At 36.7% G+C, this 25,165-nt stretch overlaps 1 protein-coding gene across 1 annotated transcript in view; it reads left to right on the top strand.

The window, feature by feature from the left end:
• Positions 1–25,165, top strand: part of LRRK2 (leucine rich repeat kinase 2) — a 152,970-nt gene that overhangs the window by 92,291 nt on the left and 35,514 nt on the right. Inside the window, exons 29-40 of the mRNA XM_079938391.1 lie at positions 709–938; positions 1,344–1,471; positions 2,814–3,032; positions 6,369–6,570; positions 7,580–7,668; positions 14,109–14,296; positions 15,166–15,320; positions 16,369–16,515; positions 16,674–16,865; positions 17,524–17,670; positions 20,834–20,934; positions 23,968–24,158. Coding sequence (XP_079794517.1) covers positions 709–938; positions 1,344–1,471; positions 2,814–3,032; positions 6,369–6,570; positions 7,580–7,668; positions 14,109–14,296; positions 15,166–15,320; positions 16,369–16,515; positions 16,674–16,865; positions 17,524–17,670; positions 20,834–20,934; positions 23,968–24,158 — 1,989 coding nt within the window. The remainder of the gene's footprint in view (positions 1–708; positions 939–1,343; positions 1,472–2,813; positions 3,033–6,368; positions 6,571–7,579; positions 7,669–14,108; positions 14,297–15,165; positions 15,321–16,368; positions 16,516–16,673; positions 16,866–17,523; positions 17,671–20,833; positions 20,935–23,967; positions 24,159–25,165) is intronic.

Below are 25,165 nucleotides of genomic sequence, written 5' to 3'. Positions count from 1 at the left end.
ATGTATACCATACATGAATATATGTACGCATACACATGTATAATGTACCAAATACGACCTCACTATCAAAGTTTAGTATAGCAGTATGCTTATATACTCTACCTTGATTGTTTATCCTATGAGCTTTGTAAAATTTTATACTTTGGGCTTCCCTGGTGGCGCAGTGGTTGAGAGTCCGCCTGCCGATGCAGGGGACACGGGTTCGTGCCCCGGTCCGGGAGGGTCCCACGTGCCGCGGAGCGGCTGGGCCCGTGAGCCATGGCGGCTGAGCCTGCGCGTCTGGAGCCTGTGCTCTGCAACAGGAGAGGCCACAACAGTGAGGCCCGCATACTGAAAAAAAAAAAAAAAATTATACTTTATAATTTTTAGGGTTTTATTTGTGTTATTTAAAGAAATTATGTGTGTGTATAAAATTCTAATGAGTATTACAAACATATTTTGAAATTTTGATTATTTCTGGTGATAGAATATCATTATATTTGATAATGCTGCCGATCATTATCAACTACACCAACATCACTAACAAAATATATGCATTAATAGTGCATTGAAAGACACATGCATTATTAGTTACATGAGCTATGCACTCTTTTGCATACTGTATTTTAGAACAGTTTGATATTTGAAAGAATTCAGTGCATAAGAATTCACCTATATCATAAGTACACTGCTAAGCAGTTTATTTTATTTTTGTTTTTCAAATACCAGGTTTCTTCAACAGCGGTTAAAAAAAGCTGTGCCCTATAACCGAATGAAACTTATGATTGTGGGAAATACCGGGAGTGGTAAGACCACCTTGTTGCAGCAATTAATGAAAATCAAGAAATCAGATCTTGGGATGCAAGGTGCCACAGTTGGCATAGACGTGAAAGACTGGCCCATCCAAATAAGAGGCAAAGGGAAGAAAGACCTCATTCTAAATGTGTGGGATTTTGCAGGTATTTATTTTGCTAGAATTTTTTATTCACACATCTTTTTAAAACAGGGACTTAAAAACTGAATTTTCTGTTCCAATACTGCAAAGAGACCTGGTGGATCCTATGGAATTATTCCAAAGCCACTTATTTCTCCTAATTCTACCCTTGCCACCAGAATGGAGAAGCCGTGGAAGGAAATGTTAGGAACCAGTACATGCTAGCTGAAGCTAAGTAGCTGACACATGTGAAAAGTTGTCAGTCCCTAGTAAAAAGCCAGTGTAGCCATGTAACCATCATCTTTTTATAGTTTTTCTCTTTCTTTGTGCGATAAATGGTGGATAGTATCACTTAATTTTATTTTTGAAGAAGATAAAGAATTCTTGCCTATTTTCTGGAAGGCTAAAAAATTCTCTAATCTTTATTTAGGTTGTGAGGAATTCTACAGCACTCACCCCCACTTCATGACCCAACGAGCCCTGTATCTTGCTGTCTATGACCTCAGCAAAGGGCAAGCTGAAGTTGATGCCATGAAGCCTTGGCTCTTCAATATAAAGGTGATCTGTTCTAATCATTTGAAAATGGAAAATAATTCTTGGGTTTTTTTGGTATGTAAGGTAATTTATTTTGGGCAAACAGGTGCTTCAAATAGTCTCTTCAAATAATTTTTTAAAAGAAATAAGCACTAAAATTTTGAGTTGGGAAAGTAATTAAGTTGTGACATGAAAATAGTGTTTTCTATATTAGTGAGAGTTATAGAAACTGGAAACCCTTTTAAGCTATAAAAATTGAGAGTTTATAAGTTAAACTATTTTTGATATTATTTTGATATTATTTGATATTATTTCTGTTTTTTTTTTTTTGGCTGTGCCACGTAGCTGGCAGGATCTCAGTTCCCCGACCAGGGATTGAACCTGGGCCACATCAGTGAAAGCCTGAATCCTAACCATTAGGTGACCAGGGAATTCCCTGATATTATTTCTTAAGGGTAATATGAACTTCCCTAATTTAAAATAAACCATAGTGAAAAAAAGCAATCTGTGCATCACCAACTCTGTCTTCAGAGGCAATTTAGTGTGAAGTCCTTCAGATCTTACAGTTTTAAATGGTCCCAGATTAATAGTATATTTGGAATTTTGCAATTTTTCCAATTTGTCCCTTGCTGTCATATTGTCAGCTATTACTTTATGTATATATGGTTTTAAATATATATGACTTTTTAGAATTGAGACCAAAGTAAGAGTGAATGGTCTTTGAATGATGCTCCAGTGGGCTCTTCTGTGAGGCAAGCCCTTGAAAAGATTTGTCAGGAAATTTCAGCTCCATCAAGCTTGTTTTGTCATTTTGATAATTTTTTAAACTTCCTTTTTTTGACTTTATTATAGCTAGCCAAAGTGAGAAAATACTATAGTCGCAGTAATATTTGCTTTAGTGACTTTTTTCATTGTAGACTCCACACTGAATGACTTTAATATGAATTAAGGAGATTGAATTTACAGGTAAGGAAGAGAAAATATAAAACAAATTGTATCACTCTGAAATAATTTGGGGGTTATTAAATACTATTTTATTTAGAAGACCAAAGCACACTTAGAGAATAACCCATTTTAAGGCACGGAAAAAGCAAAAGAAAAATATACTATTACTGTTACATAGGCCACCTGAAAGAAAAGTGGTAATAATTGGATAAGAAGGGGCATAAAATTGACTTTTAAAATTTCATAAGGGTGAGTTTTTTCTTAGGTTTAAGGAAGGAAAGGAAGTTGTTATTTTCTTCTTAGAAGTCTTGATTTCTCATTTCCACTCAAGTGAATTTCATAGAAAGTGAATGTCAGTGGAAATGTAAGCAGTCTTGATTTAAAAAAAAAACACAAAAGTATTTTGTATCTTTCCCCATAGGCTCGTGCTTCTTCATCCCCTGTGATTCTTGTTGGGACACATTTGGATGTTTCTGATGAGAAGCAGCGCAAAGCCTGTATCAGTAAAATCACCAAGGAGCTCTTGAACAAACGAGGGTTTCCTGCAATACGGGATTACCACTTTGTAAATGCCACTGAGGAATCCGATGCTTTGGCAAAACTTCGGAAAACCATCATAAATGAGAGCCTCAATTTCAAGGTAACATGGTTCATTGCCGACTTTAGGTAGTAGATAAATGTAATTTATTAATTCTCATGTTGTGCAACTGCTAAGAAATGTCAAAAGTCTTGAGAAGAGAGCAGCTATCTTAAAACTGTGGGTGTTTTTCAGAGCTGTTAACATTATTAAAGTACTTTCAGTTTTAAAACTATTTATGCTATACTTTATTTCAAACTCATAGAAGTGGGAATAAAAATAATTTGAGGATACTGAGAGAAACTAAGAGGATATCTGAGAGGCTGAGAGAATATTCCTGAGAGAATCTGGGGACATGTTTCTGATGCCCTTTCTCTCCCAACTTCCTGTAGTGGTGATTCAATCCAAAGGATAAAGACGAATGTTGGGGTCTTGGGGTTATCTTTCTTATATTTTCCATCTGCTCCTTTCTTTTCGAGTTCTTATTTTATGCTCTCCTTGATTTTCTTTGTTGTTCCTTCATGTCTCTTGTCACTGTGATCTCCCTTCCAAATATTTTTTTCTCAATATTGGGAGAAGTTTCTTTCATCTGATAATCAGGGTCACTAATTTGGTTTTCATCAATGTCTAAGCAATTTTTAGTTCATACAAACTGGGTTTTTTCATTTTGGGAATTATGTTTTTGATTTCAAAGTTTTCTTCTGGTAAGACAAATGTAATTCATAGAGTTCATAAAACACAAATAAATTGGTTAACAGTGAGAACACTTGTTATTAATACTTGCAAGAGAAAGAAATTTTACCTGGGTTCTACAGACAGCATGGTATGAACTGTACTGAAAAACACCGTGAATAGTTCAATATAACAACACAATCGTGGATTTCACTGTTAGTCTCTGTTCGTTTAGCTCATTAGCACTAATGATCAAGGCCATGGCTTATAACAAGGGTCCTGTTTTGCCTGGACAGTCCCAGCATAATTATTAATTGTGTCCCACTGTATTCTCAGAAGCATTCCAGTTTGGATGATAAATTATATGGTCACCTTGGTTATAATGTGTTGGCTAGTTAGCTTAGTTCTTTTCCATTTCCACAGATTATGTTCCTATCCAAAACATAATGAGCCATTTATAAACTGGTCTTTGTGGTGCCCAGGGAGAGAATTTGCACATTTGTATCTTTCAGCACATTTATCCCAGTCACTAAAAGCTTTTACAAATGATGGATCAGTGACATTTTATATAAGAAGAATGAAATATCATTTATTTGTAGATTTTCTTACTTTTTTTGTGGGACATATGACTAAAGAGTAATATGACTTTTAAGAAACAAATATGCAAAATTAATATATTCAATTAAATATTCCCTTTACCCAGGGAGTTTTCTTTTGAGACTATACCTGTGCTTACAGAACTTTGTTGTTATTTATAATATTTTAATATCTTCTCTTTTTATCACTGGTATCAGAGCATTTATCATATTTTAAAAAAGACTTCTTGGAGGATGAGTTTGTTTTGAGAAAGCCTGAATTTAGTTGAAGCAAAGTCTGGATAAGGTGGTTCATCAAGCTGGACTGGTATTGCTTTAGGCTAATAACAATTTATCACTATCAATCAATGAGACCAATTTTCTTTCTGCACTTGTACATGAACTCTGAAGGCAATACCAGATAAGGAAGTAAAACAAATGCTTTGAGAAATGGCAGTATTATTTGAAGAAAGGTATCTATTGCTAATGGATACGTCATTCTGGCATATTGGTTTGAAAATCTGTTTGATTGCTTTGCAGAGTAGTGACTCAGTGACTCTGGTAGTGACCTGCCAGAACTTGAATATTCTTTCCTCCCTGAGGTGCTTCAACCTGTATTCAAACAACAGCTTTTAATCTACTGGAAATCTTTTTTTGTTTGCCCTTTCATTTGTTTTTCATCTTTTCCTTTTATCTTGGCTCTTTTCTAATCTTTCCCTGTCTCACCCTTATTAACATGTGTCTGTGCAGACTTCAGAATAAAAGTTTTTTTGTTTTTGGCTGTTGGTGACCTGATAATAAAGCTTAAAGCAAGGAGGACAAAACAGAATTCAGTGCCAACCATATCCCTCTCAATCTTGTCCAGCCCCTTAGCAGAGTGGGATCCTTTGCTGGCCCTGTAATCCAGGCCTGTAAAGTTCATCCTTTTGTTCCTTGATTGCTTTCTGTGAGAACTCTTGTTTACTTTCATATGTAGGTTTCCCTTCTTGGGTTAAAACATAAATTTCAGTCTGAATTTCTTTTTTATCTTAATTTATAAATGATGAAGAGAGAGAATATGAAAAGTGCAGGTTAGTGAAATTATATTTAATTTTCTGGTTCAAAGCGTACATTGAAACAATCTTGAATGTTTGGAGGTAAATATGAAAGTAATGGTTACAGTTGCTGTAAATCAAGTTCCTTAAGATTCTAGTTAAAAGTAGAAAGAGCAAGTTAAAGTGTGTGTGTGCATGTGTGTAATAAAACCCAATTTCTATTTGTAATAAGTTGAAGAATTCAAGTAGAAATTATGTTAGTTATTGTCAGGTAAAAAGAATATACAAGAATATATTCATGGGTTGAGAAATGGGGAGAGTGTGCCACCTGGTGGTTCTCAAAGGTATTTTAGTTACTATTGTTAGGGTTGCATTTCTATTTAAAATTAGATTTTTAAGAAAAAAGTTTGGAAAAGATAATTGTAGAAACTATCACTTTAAGGTCATTCTTTTAAAATTTTATTTTATGTATCTCTTGATTAGTAGACAGTTGTTAGATTCTAAGTGTAACAGACCCCAGATCATCCTCTCATATAAGAATCATTGGGGTTTAGATGATTTCTTATTTTTCCAAGTTCAAGTTTCCACGAAAAAGCATAGCTTGGGTGAGGAAATTTTATGTCTGTCTCCAGATTTCACTGTTGATATGTACATTCCACTAATACAACATTTTGCAAATAACAAGAACAAAATTTAGTTTTACCTTGGGTTGTGGATCACATTTTCATCTAATAAATAAGGTTCAAACGCTCTTACAATACTTGCTGACTTCTTATGCTAGCATATCTATTGCATGTAAGTTTAATGTCTTAGAAAACAGAAAGTCCTTTATTTACAGTCAATGATTTATCTTGGATTTTGCCATGGATTTTCTGAATAGCTAGATAAATATTTCCATGTAATATTATTTGATAGTTCTTTCCAAATTGGCTTCTGTGTTCATATTTTTTCTTATTTTAAGATCATCTTATTTATTCTTCACAATTTAATTGGTTTTACATTACATTTTTATTTTATTAAAAAATACAGTTCTGAATGATTAGCATAGAATTTACCACCCACATGACAAATCAATGAATAAAATGGATTTTTACAGCTTGTCATTTGTAATTTCATAGATCCGAGATCAGCCTGTTGTTGGGCAGCTGATTCCAGACTGCTATGTAGAACTTGAGAAAATCATTTTATCAGAGCGTAAAAATGTGCCAGTTGAATTTCCTGTAATTGACCAGAAACGATTATTACAGCTTGTGAAAGAACATCAGCTGCAGTTAGATGAAAATGAGCTTCCTCATGCAGTTCACTTCCTAAATGAATCAGGTTTGTTTATTGCATATTCTTTGAAAGCTCTGCTGTAGTAATTTGTGAAAATGCACCTGAACCTTGTATAGAACTTACATTTAAAATTTAACAAAATATTGACAAAATTCTTTAATAGGTAACTGATTTGTTTTTCTTTTTGAAAGATCATCATGAGCATTGATGTTGATTCATGTTTTATGTCATAAGAGAAAAATTTAGAAATTATCTAAGGGCAGTAGTGGAACAGGTCTCTGAGCAGGAGTTAACACATGGGTTGTAGAACTTGACTGTACTATTCAGGACCTGTGAGACCCTATGTGGAGGCTATTTGTACACTGAAAAGAAGAATTATTATTGGGATGGTTTAACTTGGCACTTGGAGGATCAATGGTTGCCTGAGATGATGCAGCTACTGAGTGGCAGATCTTGCTCTGTTGCATAACATGTTGTCAGCATGACCTCACAGATGAAAACTCTTGAACAGACTTTGGTGCTAATTGTGTACTTGATCAATATAACCTTGCTAGAAATGTGTGAGTTGATTTGTAGTGCTCGGATAAGTGGTTGGGAAGTTGCTTTTGATCCCCAGATTCTGCTGTATGAAAAATAATCTTCATGTGGATTGAATCTGATCCATTCATTTCCTCATTGTTCTTAAACCAGTAGCTTCCTTTGATATTTTGTGTTTCTTACCTGTATTCGAAAATAAGATGTGCCTTTGTAGTATGTAATTAGAAAGCCAAAAATATTTATGAATTTCTATTTATTTCTAAATACATACTCTTCAATGTATGGCTTTGTCTTAAATATGCTTAAATATGATCATTTTATATAGTTCAAAAGATAACTTTCTAAAATAACATTTGGATTTCAGGGCTTGGGAGCTGGGTTGCCTGGGTTCGGGTCTCAGCTCTGCCACTGAAGTTTACTTATCTGTAAAATGAGGAGGTTGGACTAGATTCTCTCTAAAGCCCCTTGATATTTGCATATTCTAAATTCCATGTTTCACTCTTGATTTTTACTCCAGGGGTTCTCCTTCATTTTCAAGACCCAGCCTTGCAGTTAAGTGACTTATATTTTGTGGAACCCAAGTGGCTTTGTAAAGTCATGGCCCAGGTTGGTATATTATATTTTTGTGGCATGGGATTAATGATTGAAAAAAACTACAAGTGACACCTAGAGCATTGAGTTTTATAGAGTTTGTGTTCAGTTAAGGTAGAAACTACTGTGAATATAGAAAACTGTAGAACAATTTGTGTAGAAGACTGCATAAAGAAGAACTTCATGAAAGAAGAGAAGGCATCTTAGAATTTACTTTAATGTCTTTGTTTTCAAGTCACAGACAGGTGTTTGTACTGCTCTGTTCCGTAGTACTTTTCTAGATCCTGATGATAGCTTTGGTTTGGTTATTGATATACTCAATTGAATGAAAGCTTTGTGAAAATCTTTGGGATAAGTACATATACGAAAATTGGGTTGATGAGCCTCTGAAACCTCAGTCTAGACAACATGGAGGAAAATTTTGACTCTTCAGTGGAATGTAAGGTCTAAATGCTTACAATTTTAAAAATTTTGAATAGTGGTGGTTATGGCTGTCTTTTCTCTATTTATATTTCATATGGAAAATTATTTCTTCTCCCACTAACAGTTACCAATGAGTTTATATTAATTAGCTATCATAATCCACCTCTATAGATTTGCCACAGAAAACCATTCAAACAGAACACACTAGCTCAGGATTCCTCAGTGTCAGCACTATTGACATTTTGGGCCAGATAATTCTTTGTTGTACATTGTAGGATGATAGCAGCATCTTTGGCCTCTACCCTCTAGATGCCAGTAGTACCTTCCCAGTATGACAAGCAAAAATGTGCCCAGACATTGCCAAATATTTTAGGATGCACAAAATCACCCTGGGTGAGAACAACTGCATCTGGATAAATCATGAATTGAAGTGAGCCTGGAGAGGGCGTCTCCAGCATGTGCACTCACTGGTGGCTATTTTGTTTATGAGTATAATTTTTTGAGTCACTAAAATGATTGTATTTTTTTATGTTAGAAATCTCTCTTCTTCTTCTTTTTTTTTTTTTTTTTTGAGGTACGCGGGCCTCCCACTGTTGTGGCCTCTCCCGTTGTGGAGCACAGGCTCTGGACACGCAGGCTCAGCGGCCATGGCTCACGGGCCCAGCCGCTCTGCGGCATGTGGGATCTTCCCGGACCGGGGCACGAACCCGTGTCCCCTGCATCGGCAGGCGGACTCTCAACCACTGTGCCACCAGGGAGGCCCCAGAAAGCTCTCTTCTAATCAACTATAATGTTAATTAAATTCCCTCAGGTAATCTTGAATAGTAGTTCCTAAATTTCATCTAAGGAAGAATAAGAAAGATATTTTAAAGAGGGAATTCATTTGTGGCTAAATCCTATACCACAGAACTTGAGAATGTATTGAAACGTTGCAATTGGCAATTAATTGTAATGGGACAGTTATTACTATTCTGGCAGTTTTTATTATTATTATTATTTTTTGCGGTACGCGGGCCTCTCACTGTTGTGGCCTATCCCATTGCGGAGCACAGGCTCCGGACGCGCAGGCTCAGCGGCTATGGCTCACGGGCCCAGCCGCTCCGCGGCATGTGGGATCCTCCCGGACTGGGGCACGAACCCGCATCCCCTGCATCGGCAGGTGGACTCTCAACCACTGCACCACCAGGGAAGCCCGTCTGGCAGATATTTTTAAAGTAGATTTTCATCCTTCTGCACATATGCCATGGAAAGTGTGATTTTACTCATCTACCTAATGAGAATGGAGCCAGGAAGGTATAGTGGTCAAGAGCACAAGCTCTAGAGTCAGCATGACCTGTGTTCAGATCTCTCCTAAATCCTTACTCACTTTGACATTTCTTAATGTTTTAAGCTTTTGTTTCTTCACTTGTAAAATAAGGATAATAACAATATTATCTTCTACATTGCCTCCCTAGTTCAGTATAAGTGAATAGTAAGTTTTAGCAAAAGTTTATATTTGACCTATTTGGTAATTAAAGACTTATGATCTCAGGAAATGAAAAAAAATCTTCAAAACTGTAAAGATGTATTCATGTAGTTTTGGAAAGTGTGCCAGGTATGGAGCTAAATAAAACAATATGTGTAGTTATATGCACTCTGTGTAGAAAAGGGAGTTTTAATTATACCCTGAAGATTTGTTGTTAGGTGGCACCTGTATCAGAAAATAACTGAACTCTGTATAGTCAAGAAAAGGCTAAAGTTGCACCAAAAAGTGATGTGTTTCCATGTAAATTGGGACTATTTAAAGTTGCACACATGTGGATAATATTAGAGTGGGTACATCTTATTCAATAGAATAACAAAGTGGTTTCCATCAGAATCACTATCTTTTTTTTTTTTTTAACGGTACGCGGGCCTCTCACCATTGCGGCCTCTCCCGTTGCGGAGCACAGGCTCCGGACGCGCAGGCCCAGCGGCCATGGCTCACGGGCCCAGCCGCCCTGCGGCATGTGGGATCTTCCCGGACCGGGGCACGAACCCGTGTCCCCTGCATCGGCAGGCGGACTCTCAACCACTGTGCCACCAGGGAGGCCCAGAATCACTATCTTTTAACAGAAGCAAATTTCCATCATGATGCAATAAAATCCCTGAAGATACTATGGAGTAATTAAGTTGAAACTCCATGAAAGTTCTCATTAGCATAGTTATACTATTAGTTATACTATAAACATGTTAATTTAATTGAAAATTAAGTCAAGAATTTGAACAGCTCAAGTTATTTTGAAAGATAGATCTAAAGGGTCAGTAAAATTTCTTAATGTGAAAGATAAATGCCATCATTTTTATTTATGCGATATACTGAAATATGTCATTTTTATTAAGGTTTAAAGAGAATGAAAGCCATAAGTAATCACGTGAAGACAGAATGATCTGCCTGACACCAAACCAGCAAAAATAAATAGGGTTATTCACCTCCAAGTTAGTCATCAAGACAAGGGAAGAAATAATTTCATGGTGTAGAAGCTCTAATGAGCCCAGCCACCCTCTTTGTGCCCAGAGCTGTTAGGTCACTAAACTTATTAAAGTTTCCATCAACACACAGAGAAATTTGCAAAACTCATTTAACTATATGATAAAAGAGATATGAAAGGGACTTACTGGTAGAGTATTATAAAACTTGCATGGCAATTTAATCTTGATAAAAAGTTGTGTGAGAAATTTGGAAAATTTTCTTTCCTTGCACAAGGGCATAAGTTAGCCTTAGAAGTTACCAGGCTGAAGGAATAATAAGAGGTCTTTCAAAGGTGATAAAATTAAGATAAGGTTTCAGTTTTTTATTGCTATATAACAAAATACCCCAAAACCTAGCGTACACAAGTAAACTTGGAGTAAAACATCAACAGCTTATTGTTTCTCACTGTTCTGTGGGTTGACTGGGTTCAGCCAAGTGGTTCTGCTCCACATGGCATTGACAGGGGTCGTTCACTTGGCTTCCTCATTGAGTTGGGCTGGAGAGTCCAAGAAGGCTACACTCACATTTTTGGTGTGTTGGTGCTCCTCCATGTGGTCTCTCATATATGCCTAGATCTCTTAAAGGCCAGGCCCAGAACTGGTAAAATGTCAGGTCTGCCACATTCTAGTGAGCAGAGCAACCACAAGTCTTGTTCAGGGAAATGGATGGATTCTATATCTTGAAGGATTAAGCAGCCCACATGTAGAGAGAGAAAAAATTAATGTGTCCATCTTTGGAAACTATCTGCTACAGATAGTGGTAGCGCAGCATAGATCTACTAAAAAAATCAAGCACAAACTTATATTTTAAAATCAGTTTGTCGGAGGCCGTGCTACGCCGAGCCCTGCGCGTGAACAGCTGCGGCAGGGGCAGCATCCAGCGGCGGTGCCAGCAGTTCCAGCCCGTTGCTTTACTTTTTAGCTGCACCAACGTAGTCATTATGCCGAAGAGAAAGTCTCCAGAGAATCCAGAGGGCAAGGATGGATCCAAAGTAACTAAACAGGAGCCCACCAGATGGTCTGCCAGGTTGTCAGCGAAAGCTGCTGCCCCAGAACCTGAACCTAAACCAAGAAAAACATCTGCTAAGGCCCTTATCCTGTGCATAGATCCTCACATGAGCCCTACTGAGAAAGAACTGGCAACAAAGGTTAAAAAAGGTGCTAAAGGGAAGAAGGAGGAAAAGCAAGAAGCTGGAAAGGAAGGCACAGAAAACTGAATCTGTAAACGAAAGAGAATGATTTGTCATGAAAATTGGGGTTGATTTTATGTACCTCTTTGGACAACTTTTAAAAGCTATTTTTACGGAATATTTTGTAAATGCTAATTTTTTAGGACTCTACTAGTTGGCATACAAAAATATATAAGGATGGACATTTTACCTTCTCATAGTCATGATTTTTTGAGATTCCCATCATCCTTGAGTAAAATAAATACCAATTTAGTATAGGAAGCTGTCTGTAAAATTGATTCACCATTCCATGCACTTGCTTTAAAAATTTAGTCCTGTGCATACTGTGGTGTTTTTACTGTGTATTTGAATTTTTTCATGCAGTTTTTTAGAGCAATAATCAGTGGTGCTTTTGTACCTAGGTTTTATGTGATTTTAATGAAACATGGATAGTTGTGGCCACCTGCTGACTATTTATGGTTTAAAATAAAAGGTTTTCCTGTCTGCAAAAAAAAAAAAAGTAAATAAAATAAAATAAAATCAGTTTGTCTAAGTAAAATAAATTAAAATAAGTATACAATAATGTCTGACATATGAGAGGTTACTTATATGCTTTTCAAAGATTATCTCATTTAATTCTCAGAACAACTCTTTTAAATGGTACTTTATTAGTGCCCATTCTTGAAGATGAAGAAATTGATGGACAGAGAGGTTAAATAATTTATCCAAAGTTACATATTCAGAGAGAATTAGAGTTACGATTTCAAACCAAGTGGTTTGACTCCATATTCAGGGAGAATTAGAGTTATGATTTCAAACCAAGTGGTTTGACTCTAGTGCCTATGAACCTAACCCTAGGATAAAATGCTCCAAACTTTATTTTCCCCCAGTTCACGAATTCAGCAGTATTTATTCAGCACCTAATGATGTTTCAGATATTGTTCTGATGCTGGGGCGATAGCAGTAGACAAAACAAGTTTCCTGCATTCATGGAGTTGACGTTCAAGTGGGAGGAAATAACCAAAACATGGATCCTTAACATGTTAGGTGGTACAGAATGCTACAAAGAAAATATAAAGTATGGCTGGGGGTAGAGAGTGAGTTTGTCAGACAGGTCTTAGCAACTTTAAAAACACTAAAACAGCAGTTTTCTTCACTACCTAAAGTGTAAGAGCAGTTTGGGCTATAAACTATACAATATGGAGGAAGTCCCAAATTATAGTTTTTATTATTTAATGACCCATTATACATTGCATTAGATATCATTATGTTCAATCAGTCATGTATTCATTGATTCAATGACGGTATATGTACAAAATAGAAACATAATGTTGAGTGAGACAAGTCCTCGGGCCTATGGATTTTACAGTCCAGTATTTTACCCAGCTACATGATAATGTAAATAATGTTTGTTCCTATTTAAGTATCCCTTAAACATTATAGATCTACTAAAGAAAATTAAGCACAAATCTCTTTTGAAAATTGATTTGGCCAAGTAAAATGAATAGGAATATGTAGATAATGGCTAACATTTGAGGGCTTGCTATTTGCTAAAAATTGTTGCATGTATTTTGCATGTTTTATGTGTATCTTATTTTGTTCTCATGGCAATCTAAGAGACAGTCACTTTTATTATGTTACAGAGAAGGAAACTGTGGGTAAAGAAATTAAATATCTTTCCTAAGGTCACACAATTGGCAGTAGAGCCTGGATTTGAACCTGAGTTCTTCTGAACTTATATTTTTAATTGTTATGATGATGATCGAAGCTCAAAGTATGATCTCCACATTAGAATCATCAGTTTCTTGTTAAAAAAGCAGATTCTCAAGCCTCATCTCAGACCTACTGATCCAGACTGAGTGGAGTCCAGTGAAATTCAGGGGTTACTTACTTTGTTTGAGAATCACTGAAATGTGCTAAGCTACCTCTCTTCTCGCTGATGGAAACCATCTCCTATTATATAAATGTAAAGTAACATTTCTATTGCAAACCTGTAGTGGTAACACAGTCTGGAAGATAATTTCCCAAGGAATATACTATTGATGAGACTGTAACAAGGATGTGGGGTACTGGATTGATGTGTTAATTGGAGTTGGGGAAGGCTTGTGGTTCATTGGTTTCAGAGGATCTCCAGAATTTCTGATCTGAATTAACTCCCTTAATTTAATAAAATTTTTTGTGTGTGTGTAGGGAGTACATGCCGCACTGGGCTTCTAGGCTACCTGGCTGCTAGCTAGAGAAATTAGGTCCTGTGTTGTACTTGACAACATTAAAATTGTTTTAATCATTTTTACTGAGCACAGGAAATGTTTTAAATTCAAAACTTTCCAGAAAATAAATTTTAGTGATTATGTATAAGTTTAAATCTTTCAGATTTTGACAGTGAAAGTGGAGGGCTGTCCAAAACATCCTAAGGGAATTATTTCACGTAGAGATGTGGAAAAATTTCTTTCAAAGAAAAAGAGATTTCCAAAGAACTACATGTCACAGTACTTTAAACTCTTAGAAAAATTCCAGATTGCCTTGCCAACAGGAGAAGAATATTTGCTGGTTCCAAGCAGGTAAGCCAAAACTTAAAATTTTATTACCCTATGGAAATTCACCATATATTATATGGTTTTAGTAGTCAAAGTAACTTTGGTCTGTGATAAATGTACTAACTTTTTTCTTCTTGTGTAAACTTCGTACTGAAGTATAACATTTTCTTTTAATGAAAACACTAAATTTGACATTTAAAGATACAGTAAATGACTGATTTTATGTATATAATTACTATTTGATTTAGCACTGCCTAATTTATTTAATAAAGATTAATAGTGGAGATAAGTCTCTGTGTGTGTGTGTGTGTGTGTGTGTGTCCTTACATGGTACTGGAAGAGTTATTACGCAGATTCTGGGGATATAATGAGTTTTCAACATAGTCTTAAAATAATTTATGGCTGTGAATTTTCAGAGGTATGGGCAACACAATGGAGGCCTAAGTTATAGCCCTGTACTGTAGAAATTCTTACTGCTTTATAAGCACCTGGGAAATGTTATAAAGTAATATGACATTGAAAAGTGCAAATTGCATTGGTTGATGGATGGTAACTAATTCTAAAAATAGATATAACTCTTTTCTAGGACATGAATTTTTTTCAAGTTTTACATAATCCCTTTACTCGTCTATGCATAACGAACTGTAATAATTTATTTATAGTATAAATAAGATTATTGAAAAAATTTCATGCATCTACATCTGATCATGCATTTGAATTAATTAACCATTACATTTTGAGTAGGAAGAGCATGTAGCGAAAGAACATTATAAAAAGTGCAATTGCTTAGAATATTTATCTTCAATTCATTGATTTCAAGTAGTAAAGCACTTTGGTCAACATGATTGGGTATTTTATGAAGCTGTATAATGACAGTGTCCTTTTATCTTTAGTTTGTCGGACCACAGACCTGTAATAGAGCTTCCCCATTGTGAGAACTCTGAAATTATCATTCGACTGTATGAAATGCCTTATTTTCCAATGGGCTTTTGGTCGAGATTAATCAATCGATTACTTGAAATTTCACCTTACATGCTTTCAGGAAGAGGTATGTATTTAATGAAGAATTAATATTTAGAGAAGTTAGGAGGAAAGCATATTAAAATTAATGTCATTTTCCCAGAGTTTACTTGTTTGAAAGGCAGCTGAAAATCAGAAAATAAGCTCAAAAGACCTCAGAGTGGCCAATATAAAAACATACACTCAAATAAATTCATGCAATTTGTTAAGAAGAAAATTCCTCAAAGCCCATGTGTGCTTATTTTAGACACATTTACAATGCCTATGACTATCTCGCTTTGCAAGCCAAAGCAGACTAGAAGTAGCAATTTTAAAAGGTGAAATTAGTAAGCATCATTTGTTTAAACACACCCACCCAACCTACACACACACACACACACACGTGCGCTCAAAGAAAAACTAGGAATGGCCACCACTGCAGTCAGGGAGTTTTATTTAACAGTGTAACAGTTCCTGACCATTCAGACCATTCTGTGTAGGGACTATAATTGCTCTATTCTGCTGCACAATCCCTGAGGGGTTTACAAAAAGAATAAAAATGGGTGTTTATAATGCTAGCTCTTCCTCCTGGAAGAAAGAGAGATCTTAGTGCTCCAAAGGGAAAATATAATTTTTTATGTGCTTAAAAATCAGCTTTATGGAGGTGGTACTGTATTCTGAAGTAAACCTTATGTTGCTTGCAGTTAATCGACATATAGAAAGTTACATCACATCAAAGTGTTGGTTTTAGCATGACCACCAACCTCTTTTTAAAAGTTATGGGAACTTATTTATGATTCTCTTTCTTCATCTATTACACATACTAAACTACTTAACACCATGAACCTGAAATCTATCTTAGGTTGTATACTGGGCATTTTATTTACTTCATTCCAAAATTGAGGATAAAATATTTAATATTATATTTAATAGATATGGATGGGGACTCATATCATTAACGATTCCAGTACTTTCCTTCAAAACAAATATATCTCTCTTACTGTCATTTGTGGTGTGTGCAGTGAATTTTTCCCCTTTAATTTATGGAGCCGCTAATAATTAATGGCTATATGTGGGTTCATTTAAACTTCTTTCAGAACGAGCACTTCGCCCAAACAGAATGTATTGGCGACAAGGCATCTACTTGAATTGGTCTCCTGAAGCTTATTGCTTGGTAGGATCTGAAGTCTTAGATAATCACCCAGAGAGTTTCTTAAAAATTACAGTTCCTTCTTGTAGAAAAGGTAAGGAAATTAATTAAAAACTTTGAATTGTACCACTAAAGAAATCTAAACTTTTTAAAAAAACTTTATAGTTTTGTGACAGAATAAGGTTCTTTCCAGTTTTGTGACAGAATAAGGTTCAGCTAGGGTGTTGATGAAGTCTTCTTTGGATTATGTAGGCTGTATTCTTTTGGGCCAAGTTGTGGACCACATTGACTCTCTCATGGAAGAGTGGTTTCCAGGGTTATTGGAGATTGATATTTGTGGTGAAGGAGAAACTCTGTTGAAGAAGTGGGCATTATATAGTTTTAATGATGGTGAAGAACATCAGAAAATCTTACTTGACAACTTGATGAAGAAAGTAGAAGAAGGTATGTGTTGATACAACTTACAAATGTTTTTAAGTGATCCTTTCAATATTTGTGAAGTGAGGTTTGAAATAAATGTAAAAATTATTCTTATCCATAAGGGATGAGTTAGAGGATACTACATTCAATTGTAGTGACAGTTCAGAAAAATATGTTTATTACCCAGTAAGATCTTATACTCTAGATTCAGAAAAAATGTTGGTTTGAGAGTTTGAATACTGGCTATTGAGCAACATAACCTCATCTGTGAAATAAGAGTACTGACCAAAACTACCTCATAGAATTGTTATGAGGATTAAAATAGATGATACATGGAAGTAACTTAGCAATGATAACCATAGGCTAAGTGCTCCAAGAATGTTGTAAAAGTAAAGAATATATAATTTCCTAGTCATGTATCAATAGTCTAAGGCAGTTCTGAATCCTACTTTCTAGTGAGTGAACCTAGGAATGAGTATTTAAAATTCCTGGTAGATAGGTATTAATTCAACTTTTAAAACTTTCTCAGAGTTTCTAGAGAAAAATAAGATTGGTAAGAAAACCTTAAAGAGTGATTAGAAATCATAGAAAATATGTGATTATTTCTGTAAATCAAAAGGACAAACTTATGTACAACCTTAATAGTTTACCTTTAAAAAAAAATGTTTTATGTACTTCTCAGGAGACCTCCTAGTGAATCCAGACCAACCAAGGCTCACCGTTCCAATATCTCAGATTGCTCCTGACTTGATTTTGGCTGACCTGCCTAGAAATATTATGTTGAATAATGATGAATTGGAATTTGAACAAGCTCCAGAGTTTCTTTTAGGTAACTATTTTTGTTGATTTGAGAATAAAAATTAGAGTGCAGCTTTTATTTATAATCTAGAAAATATTTACATATAATTATATTGTCATAGCTTTTAGTGTCTTCATATATTTTTTGTAATGTTTTTCCTTTGGGATAATATATTTTAAAGTAATATCATGTTGGGACTTCCCTGGTGGTCCAGTGGTTAAGTTTCTGCACTTCCACTGCAGGGGGCGCGGATTTGATTCCCTGGCCAGGGAGCTAAGATCCTGCATGTGGCACGACACAGCCAAAAAAAAAACCCCAACACTTTTGTAGGCTGCGTTTGAGTTGAGGATGGGACCACCATGGAAGCACACATATTTATGAAATATGTCCTTGCATTTGCTTTAATTTTCAGTGATAGGGAAGGCATTTAGGAAGTTTTCAGTTGAGTAATGCAGCCATTTTTCAGTCACAAAAAGAATAAGTAAAGGAAGAACACCTCTAAGTAGTCATTGTAGCAATTTTGTTGCTAAGTATGACAATCATAAATTTTCATTAAAATATTCATAAAAAGCCAATTTGAGATTAAAAATTCAGAAGCATTAAATTGGTAATGTACTCAAGTTCTAAACATTGCTGAGAATACTTGGGAGCTATGGAGAGTATTGAGTTGATTTAATGTAAAGTATTTGAGGACAATTCTGACTTTACTTTGTGGAGTATTTGTTGTTGTTATGTGTGTATACATTTTATTTTAATTAAATTTCCACAGAGAGAATGACTAGACGATGTGTCAGGATATTAATATTATTAACAAACAATGTCCAAAATTTGAGATATGACATGTAGGGGTAAATAAACTCCTTTGTACCTTTATTCTTTACATTGATTGGGAAATTTTGAATGATGTTAAATGCCTTTGCATTCTGAGAGTGAATATATTAGTAATAGTAGGCTAATGCAAAATGCTGAATTGTTAACACTGAATCTTAGATCATAACCAACACCAAACTTGACTTGTGATTTGAAAGATACAGACAAGTACCAGACATACTATTTTCTTTCTCTGAAAGAGTCTCAAGCCATCAGATACAGCTCCCCCAAATATACCCTTTTAGTGCACTAAGTTGTGTTTCAGATTAATGGACATGTTTTGAGCAGTGTTATGTAGAAATGTTCAAAAAGTTCACTTTTGAAGCACCTGTGTTTTTCCACCAGTTTTACTGAGGTATAATTGACATATAGCACTGTATAAGTTCAAGGTGTACAGCATAATGACTTGACTTACATGTACGGTGAAACGATTACCACAGTAGCTTTAGTGGACATCCATAATTGCATATATATAAAAAATGAAGGAAAAAGAAAGAAATATTTTTATTCTTGTGATGAGAACTCTCAGGATTTACTCTCTTAACCACTTTCATACATAACCTACAGCAGTGTTAACTGTAGTTATCATGTTGTACAGTACATCCCTAGTAATTATTTACCTTATAACTGGAAGTTTGTACCTTTTGACCACCTTCAAAAGCACCTGTGTTTTATATTCTTTAATTATGCAGATAGGAAAATGTTTATAAGAGTACTCCCCTTCTCTAGCCCCATTTCCCATAAACTCATATATTCCATGTTTATTTATTATACAAAAAGCAATCTAGGTCAGGGTTTCTCAACCTCTGCACTGATGCTGTTTGGGACTTGATAATTCTTTGTTATGAGGGGTGTCCTGTGCATTGCAGGGTGTTTAACAGCGTCCTTGGCCGCTACCCACTAGATGTCAGTAGTATCTCCTCACCCTGTCTCAGATTTGACAATCAAAACTGTCTCCAAACACTGTCAAAGGTGGGGGCTGGGGATAGGGAGCAACGTCACCCTAGCTGAGAGCCACTGATCTGAACAAATCAGATAAATCCTTCTAAAAACCTTTTACAATCAGAAACACCCTGGTATCTTTATGCTGGGATGATCTGGGGGAGGTCATTCATCTCCCTCCCTTCCGCATTTTCTTTGTGGGACAGGAGTGAATTTTAGGGTTCAGTTAACCCTTTCCTTCCCAGATAGCAGTTACTATTAGGCAGTGACTAATATGACACATATTAATAGATTTGTGAATATTAGTAGACTTGTTTTTGTAAATACAGTTGACCCTTGAACAACACAGATTAGAACAGTATGGGTCCACTTATCTGCAATTTTTTTTTCAATAAATACAGTACCTGTATTTTTATTTTACAGATCTTTAACTAAATGTAGGGAAAAGTTTGTGTTCAATTAGAGACTATAGTGTGTGAAATCAAAAGAACTAGGGTTTGAGTCCTGATTGTATCTAAACTGTTTTCAGCTTCCTTTCCTTGGGTGAGACATTTTTCAGTTCCTTTGTTTTTGAGGCAGAGACAGCAGTGTGCAGATTTTCCACTGCACTCGGGGCTTCTGCATTCCTAACCCCATGTTGTGTGTTGTGCAAGGGTCAACTGAATATTTTAAAATACACATATATGGGGTTTTGTTTGTCTATCTGAAGAGTTATGGGAGGGGGTACATTTCCTCTTTAAGGGACTATTTTTCCAGAGAGCCACAATAGAAGATACTTCAGTGGTATTATGTGTCAATTTTTTCACACCTTTGTGTCACAAGTACACAATAGCAGTCCTTAACCTTATTTTTCCTCTTAGTTACCTGAAGGGTACGACAGCCCATACTCCAATTTAATATGGCAGTGATTATGAAATAGGGAAGGGCTTTAAAAAATTAGAAATCTCTACTACTCCCACCTGAAAATTTTATGTTTCCCTAGAGTGTATTTCTTTTCTCTGCTCATTAAATTTTTTCTTTATTGTCAGTGTTTGTTCAGATTGAAGGGAATTAGAGCAGGATATGTCTATTATTTAAGTCTCCATCTCTTCTTGTCTCCCTTCCCCCTCCACTTGCTTTCCTTCTCTTTTCCTTCTTCTATTTGCCCAATCCTGTTTTGAATCCAATACTTAACTGTTACTATAGCCTTTGTTTCCCCCTGAAACTCCATCTTAGTTCATGGAGTAGAAGAAGGAAGAAAAAGCATTAAAGGAGACTTGATTCAGTGAAACTAGTGGGTCATATTTATCTTTGAAACAGATGTAATTACAAAAGATACAATTTATTGAGTTTTCCTGCTTGCACAGGTTAACCTAAGTGCTTTGTACTTTCTTTTCAAAAGGTGACGGCAGTTTTGGATCTGTTTATCGAGCGTCCTATGAAGGAGAAGAAGTGGCTGTGAAGATTTTTAATAAACATACATCACTTAGACTGTTAAGACAAGTAAGAAATGCAACAGTATTATTACATTAAGTCATACATTGTTAATCTCCTGGAACTCTTGTTTTGCATGCATTTGTAATTACCGTATTTTCCCTCAAAGTTTACTAGAGTTTAGTTATGAAATCCTACTTTTGTCCTTTCTTTATGGAGTGAAATAGCTTACTCCTGTTGAAAAACAAAGACAGTATTCTGAGAATTTTTGTTCCAGGCTTTACAAGCACAGAAGAAAAGAGGGTACCTTTTTTGCATTTTTGTAATTCAAAGGAACCAAAATCCATACAACAGTAGTCCATTTAAACACTTCTCTTGGCCTCAGTTAAGTCACACGTTCTTTTCTCTGCAGGCACCAATGTTCAGGGCAGTACTGTTGCTGATTGGCTTAGGCCTGTGTTATTGAACCAATCACTGTGATAATGAGCAGGGTATTATTTAAAATATCCCCACCTTTCCCTGAAGCTGAGATTGGGGTCAGTTCCCCTTAAAGTTCATGGGCTGCTTGGCTGAGGGTTGGATACCTCAGCAAAAGTCAGGGTACTGTTAGGAAGAGTGAAAGTTGATTGAATGCATAACCAAGAGTGTTCACTCCAGTACCCTCTCTTGTTTTGAATACTGGTGGGGATTTATTTCTTTTTTCTGAGTCCTAACAGTAGGGATGAGTGAGGGAGACAGGGTGACAGGAGAGATAAAATCCATGTGAATTCTGCAGTCTTACACCAGAACTCAACCATATTTTTGAATCTATTCTTTCTTATTTTTTCTTGATTTATTAAAAAAAATTGTGCCTGAATCTGAATCTAAATAACTTATATAAACAAAAAAAATACAGTTGCAATATATTAGTTACTCTGAATAATGAAAATAATTTCATGTCTGTGTAAAATATCCTGGAGTAATTTTGATTATTAGTACCAAAAATTACACTGTAGCTCTAGGAATAAGCTAATAAATATTTTGTATATAATATTTTGTAAGTCAGTGAACCAAATCTGAGCACAATCTCTTTCTATCTGTAGGCAGTTTGTTGTATTAATTGTAATTTTTCAGTCTTGATCATTAGTCTTCAATATGTTTCAAATTTTATGTAATGTGCTCAGGGAACCTTGTTGGAAATCAGAACACTAGAAAGGTTTATGGGACTGATTAGTGTATGGGCAGCTAGGTGAACCAAGGAAATAGTAGAAGAAATAGAAACAATGGAGTGTGTGTAATATGCCTCTTTCGAAAAAAAGAAAAGGAAAGGAAAACACTTGTATTCAGTGCTGCATTTTAAGGGTCATTCTACCTGTGGTCATGAATCGGGGCTGATCTGTTACACTCTTTTTGTTCCTTTCTCTTTGCAATCAGTGAGCTGTTTTTCTAGGATAGGAAATTTGGATTAGGCTCCAGTCTGTGCTTATGAAAGAAAACAAAGCTAACTTGACTTGTTCTCGTCAGTTTTAGCCAACTGAGCTAATCAGACATAGAAGAAAAAAAGATTTTTATCTACTAAGGAAGTATGATTGCAGTCTGAAGTCCGTGTTCTTGAAAAATCCCCTCTCAGGGCGTTGAGCCTTTATTCTTCAGCTTGCAGAATTCTTCACACATCAGTCTCCTGATAAATGCAGTTGGCACTGATACTCATCTTTGAATCTGGTTGTTAAGAAGCAGAGCTTCTGCAGAAATCATAATTTAAAACATGAATCAGGGATTCCCTGGTGGCTCAGTGGTTGGGAGTCCGCCTGCCGATTCGGGGGACGCGGGTTCGTGCCCCGGCCCGGGAGGATCCCACGTGCCGCGGAGCGGCTGGGCCCGTGAGCCATGGCCTCTGGGCCTGCGGGTCCGGAGCCTGTGCTCCGCGGCGGGAGGGGCCACAGCAGTGAGAGGCCCGCGTGCCGCAAAATCATAAAAAACAAAAACAAAAAAACATGAATCAGTTTAATACCACATAAGCTATAAATTTCAACTAAATACAGTTTCAGAGTAGAGTGAAATATACAGAATAACATGTATGGAATTCAAAACAACAGTATCATGAAACAGGTTGTAAAGTCTCACCAGATGTGGCCTAGGAATCAAATTGGAGACGTTTCTGTTCCAGGTAACTTCTTGGATTAGAGAGAGGTGTTGCACCTGGTGATTGCTTTCTTTAGTAAGGATGGTCCAAGGCAGGTCACTCTGAGGAAGTAAGAGTTTTGAGCTAAGATCTGAATGGCAAGAAGACTTTAGCTGTGTGAAGGGTGAAGGGATTTCTAGGCAGAGGGATCAGCAAGGGCAAAGACTCTGTGGCTGGAAGGCAGGAGCTGGGTGTGTGCGGTGCTGGGGATTTAATGAACACCAGTGTGGCAGAAGGGTGGTGAATAAGGAAGAGAGAGAAAGGAGATGAGGTTTGAAAGATGGGCTAAGGCAGATCGGGTCAGGCCGCAATGGCTGTTTAAGTTCATGGGATCTTAATCTATTGGGTTGGCCAAAACGTTTGTTTGGGTTTTTCTGTAACACCTTGTGGAAAAACCCAGACGAACTTTTTGGCCAACCCAATAAAAGTAACAGGAAGTCATTAGAGAGTTTCAGGCAGGGGCAATGCCATACATTTCTTTAGACTTAGACATTTCTCTCCAGAAAACTCTCTAGTCATTAAACCAGAGATAATAGGCAGGTTGTACCTCACATGCCTCAAAGTGCAGTTGATTAGTAGTGGCTGCTCAGGATGTTGGGCTGAGAAGGATTCTGTGGCTAAGGAGGATTCAGTAGGCAAGACTGACATGACCTATTAGTGTGCCACAATAGGACAGTGTCCTGTCCTAGCATTAAATGTTCCAGTAAAGCAGAGCAAACGGAAAAAGAGAACTTAAAATTTTAATTCAGAATATGGTTGCAAAACCAGTGGTTTAATTCTGAAAATGTGGAAAATGTAAAAAAGCTCAAAGAAGAAATGGAAAGTTTGCTATAATCCAGTCACTCAGGGAAAAGTGCTCCAAGTGTTGATGGGCTTAAGGAAGGAGACACTTGGGTAAAAGCTGATTGTCTATGACTCTGAAATGATTCTTGACTTTGCAGGAGCTGGTGGTGCTTTGCCACCTCCACCATCCCAGCTTAATATCTTTGCTGGCAGCTGGGGTTCGTCCTCGAATGTTGGTGATGGAGTTAGCCTCCAAGGGTTCCCTGGATCGCCTGCTTCAACAAGACAAAGCCAGTCTTACCAGAACGCTGCAGCACAGGATTGCACTACATGTGGCTGATGGTCTGAGGTAATAGATTAGGTCATGCTGTTTTCTATTCAGGGCATGATGAGTGTGAGCCCAAAATTACTCTCAGACTTTGAGAAGAGCGCTTCCCTGTAACAATGTGTCCTGGTAATATTTCACAAACTATTTGGTGTAAAACTACCATTTCCCTGATCAGATTTTATAATTTCATAAAATAAGAGTAGGAAGAGCGTGCAGATCTCATAGCTAGCAGAATTACAGTTGGAACCCAGGAGGCCTTCTCCAGAGCCCATGATCTTAACCCTGTATTGACCTACCTTCCCTAAAAAAATATAGGTAAGGCTTCAAAGTATCAAGGAAAGTGTCAGTTATCATGGGTAATTCTAATGAGGAAAGATGAGGCCATATTTCTGAAGGGGACTGGAGTGATTTGAGTTGGGTTGTCCTGTGAGACCATAGTGTGTCTCAGAGGTGCACCCAGTCCCGCAGCCAGATGGCATCCGGACAGAGCCTTGGAGGGTGGAAAGGCCATGGCCTTTGGAGACAGAGGGACTGTCCACACACTTGCTTTGATTTTATATCTCTGATTCTCTCTTTCTTGTAGTCTCTAAACTGTGCCTAATACTTAGTGAATAGTGTTTCGAGTTCTTCTGTAATAATTGAAGACATCCCAAGTCAAACTCTTGATTTCCCCCTTTTCCACTGCTCTCCATCTCTGGTCACCCAGTTGTGTCACCTTGGAATCATCCTTTAGTCCTTCCTTTCTCTCACATCCCACAGCTCATCCTTCAGCAAATGTCTTTAGCAAACATATCTCAATGCAGCTCCTTCTCCTAACTTCTCTCCCTCCCAGCAGTGTCTAAGCTGCTGTCATCTCTTCTTGCCCAGCTGGTCTCCCTGCTTTCACCTTTGCCCCCCAGATAACCTGCTTTTCACACAGTAGCCAGAGTGATCATTCTAACATGGAAGTTGGATCACATCTTTCTCCTGTTATCAACCCTCTCCCACCTCACTCTGATCACTGTGCTCAGCCACTCGCCTCCCCGAGG

This window comes from Stenella coeruleoalba, assembly GCF_951394435.1.
Source record: "Stenella coeruleoalba genome assembly, chromosome: 11".
Lineage (NCBI taxonomy): Eukaryota > Metazoa > Chordata > Mammalia > Artiodactyla > Delphinidae > Stenella > Stenella coeruleoalba.
Note: the sequence above shows the minus strand (reverse complement) of the source record. Positions and strands in the feature narration are given on the sequence as shown.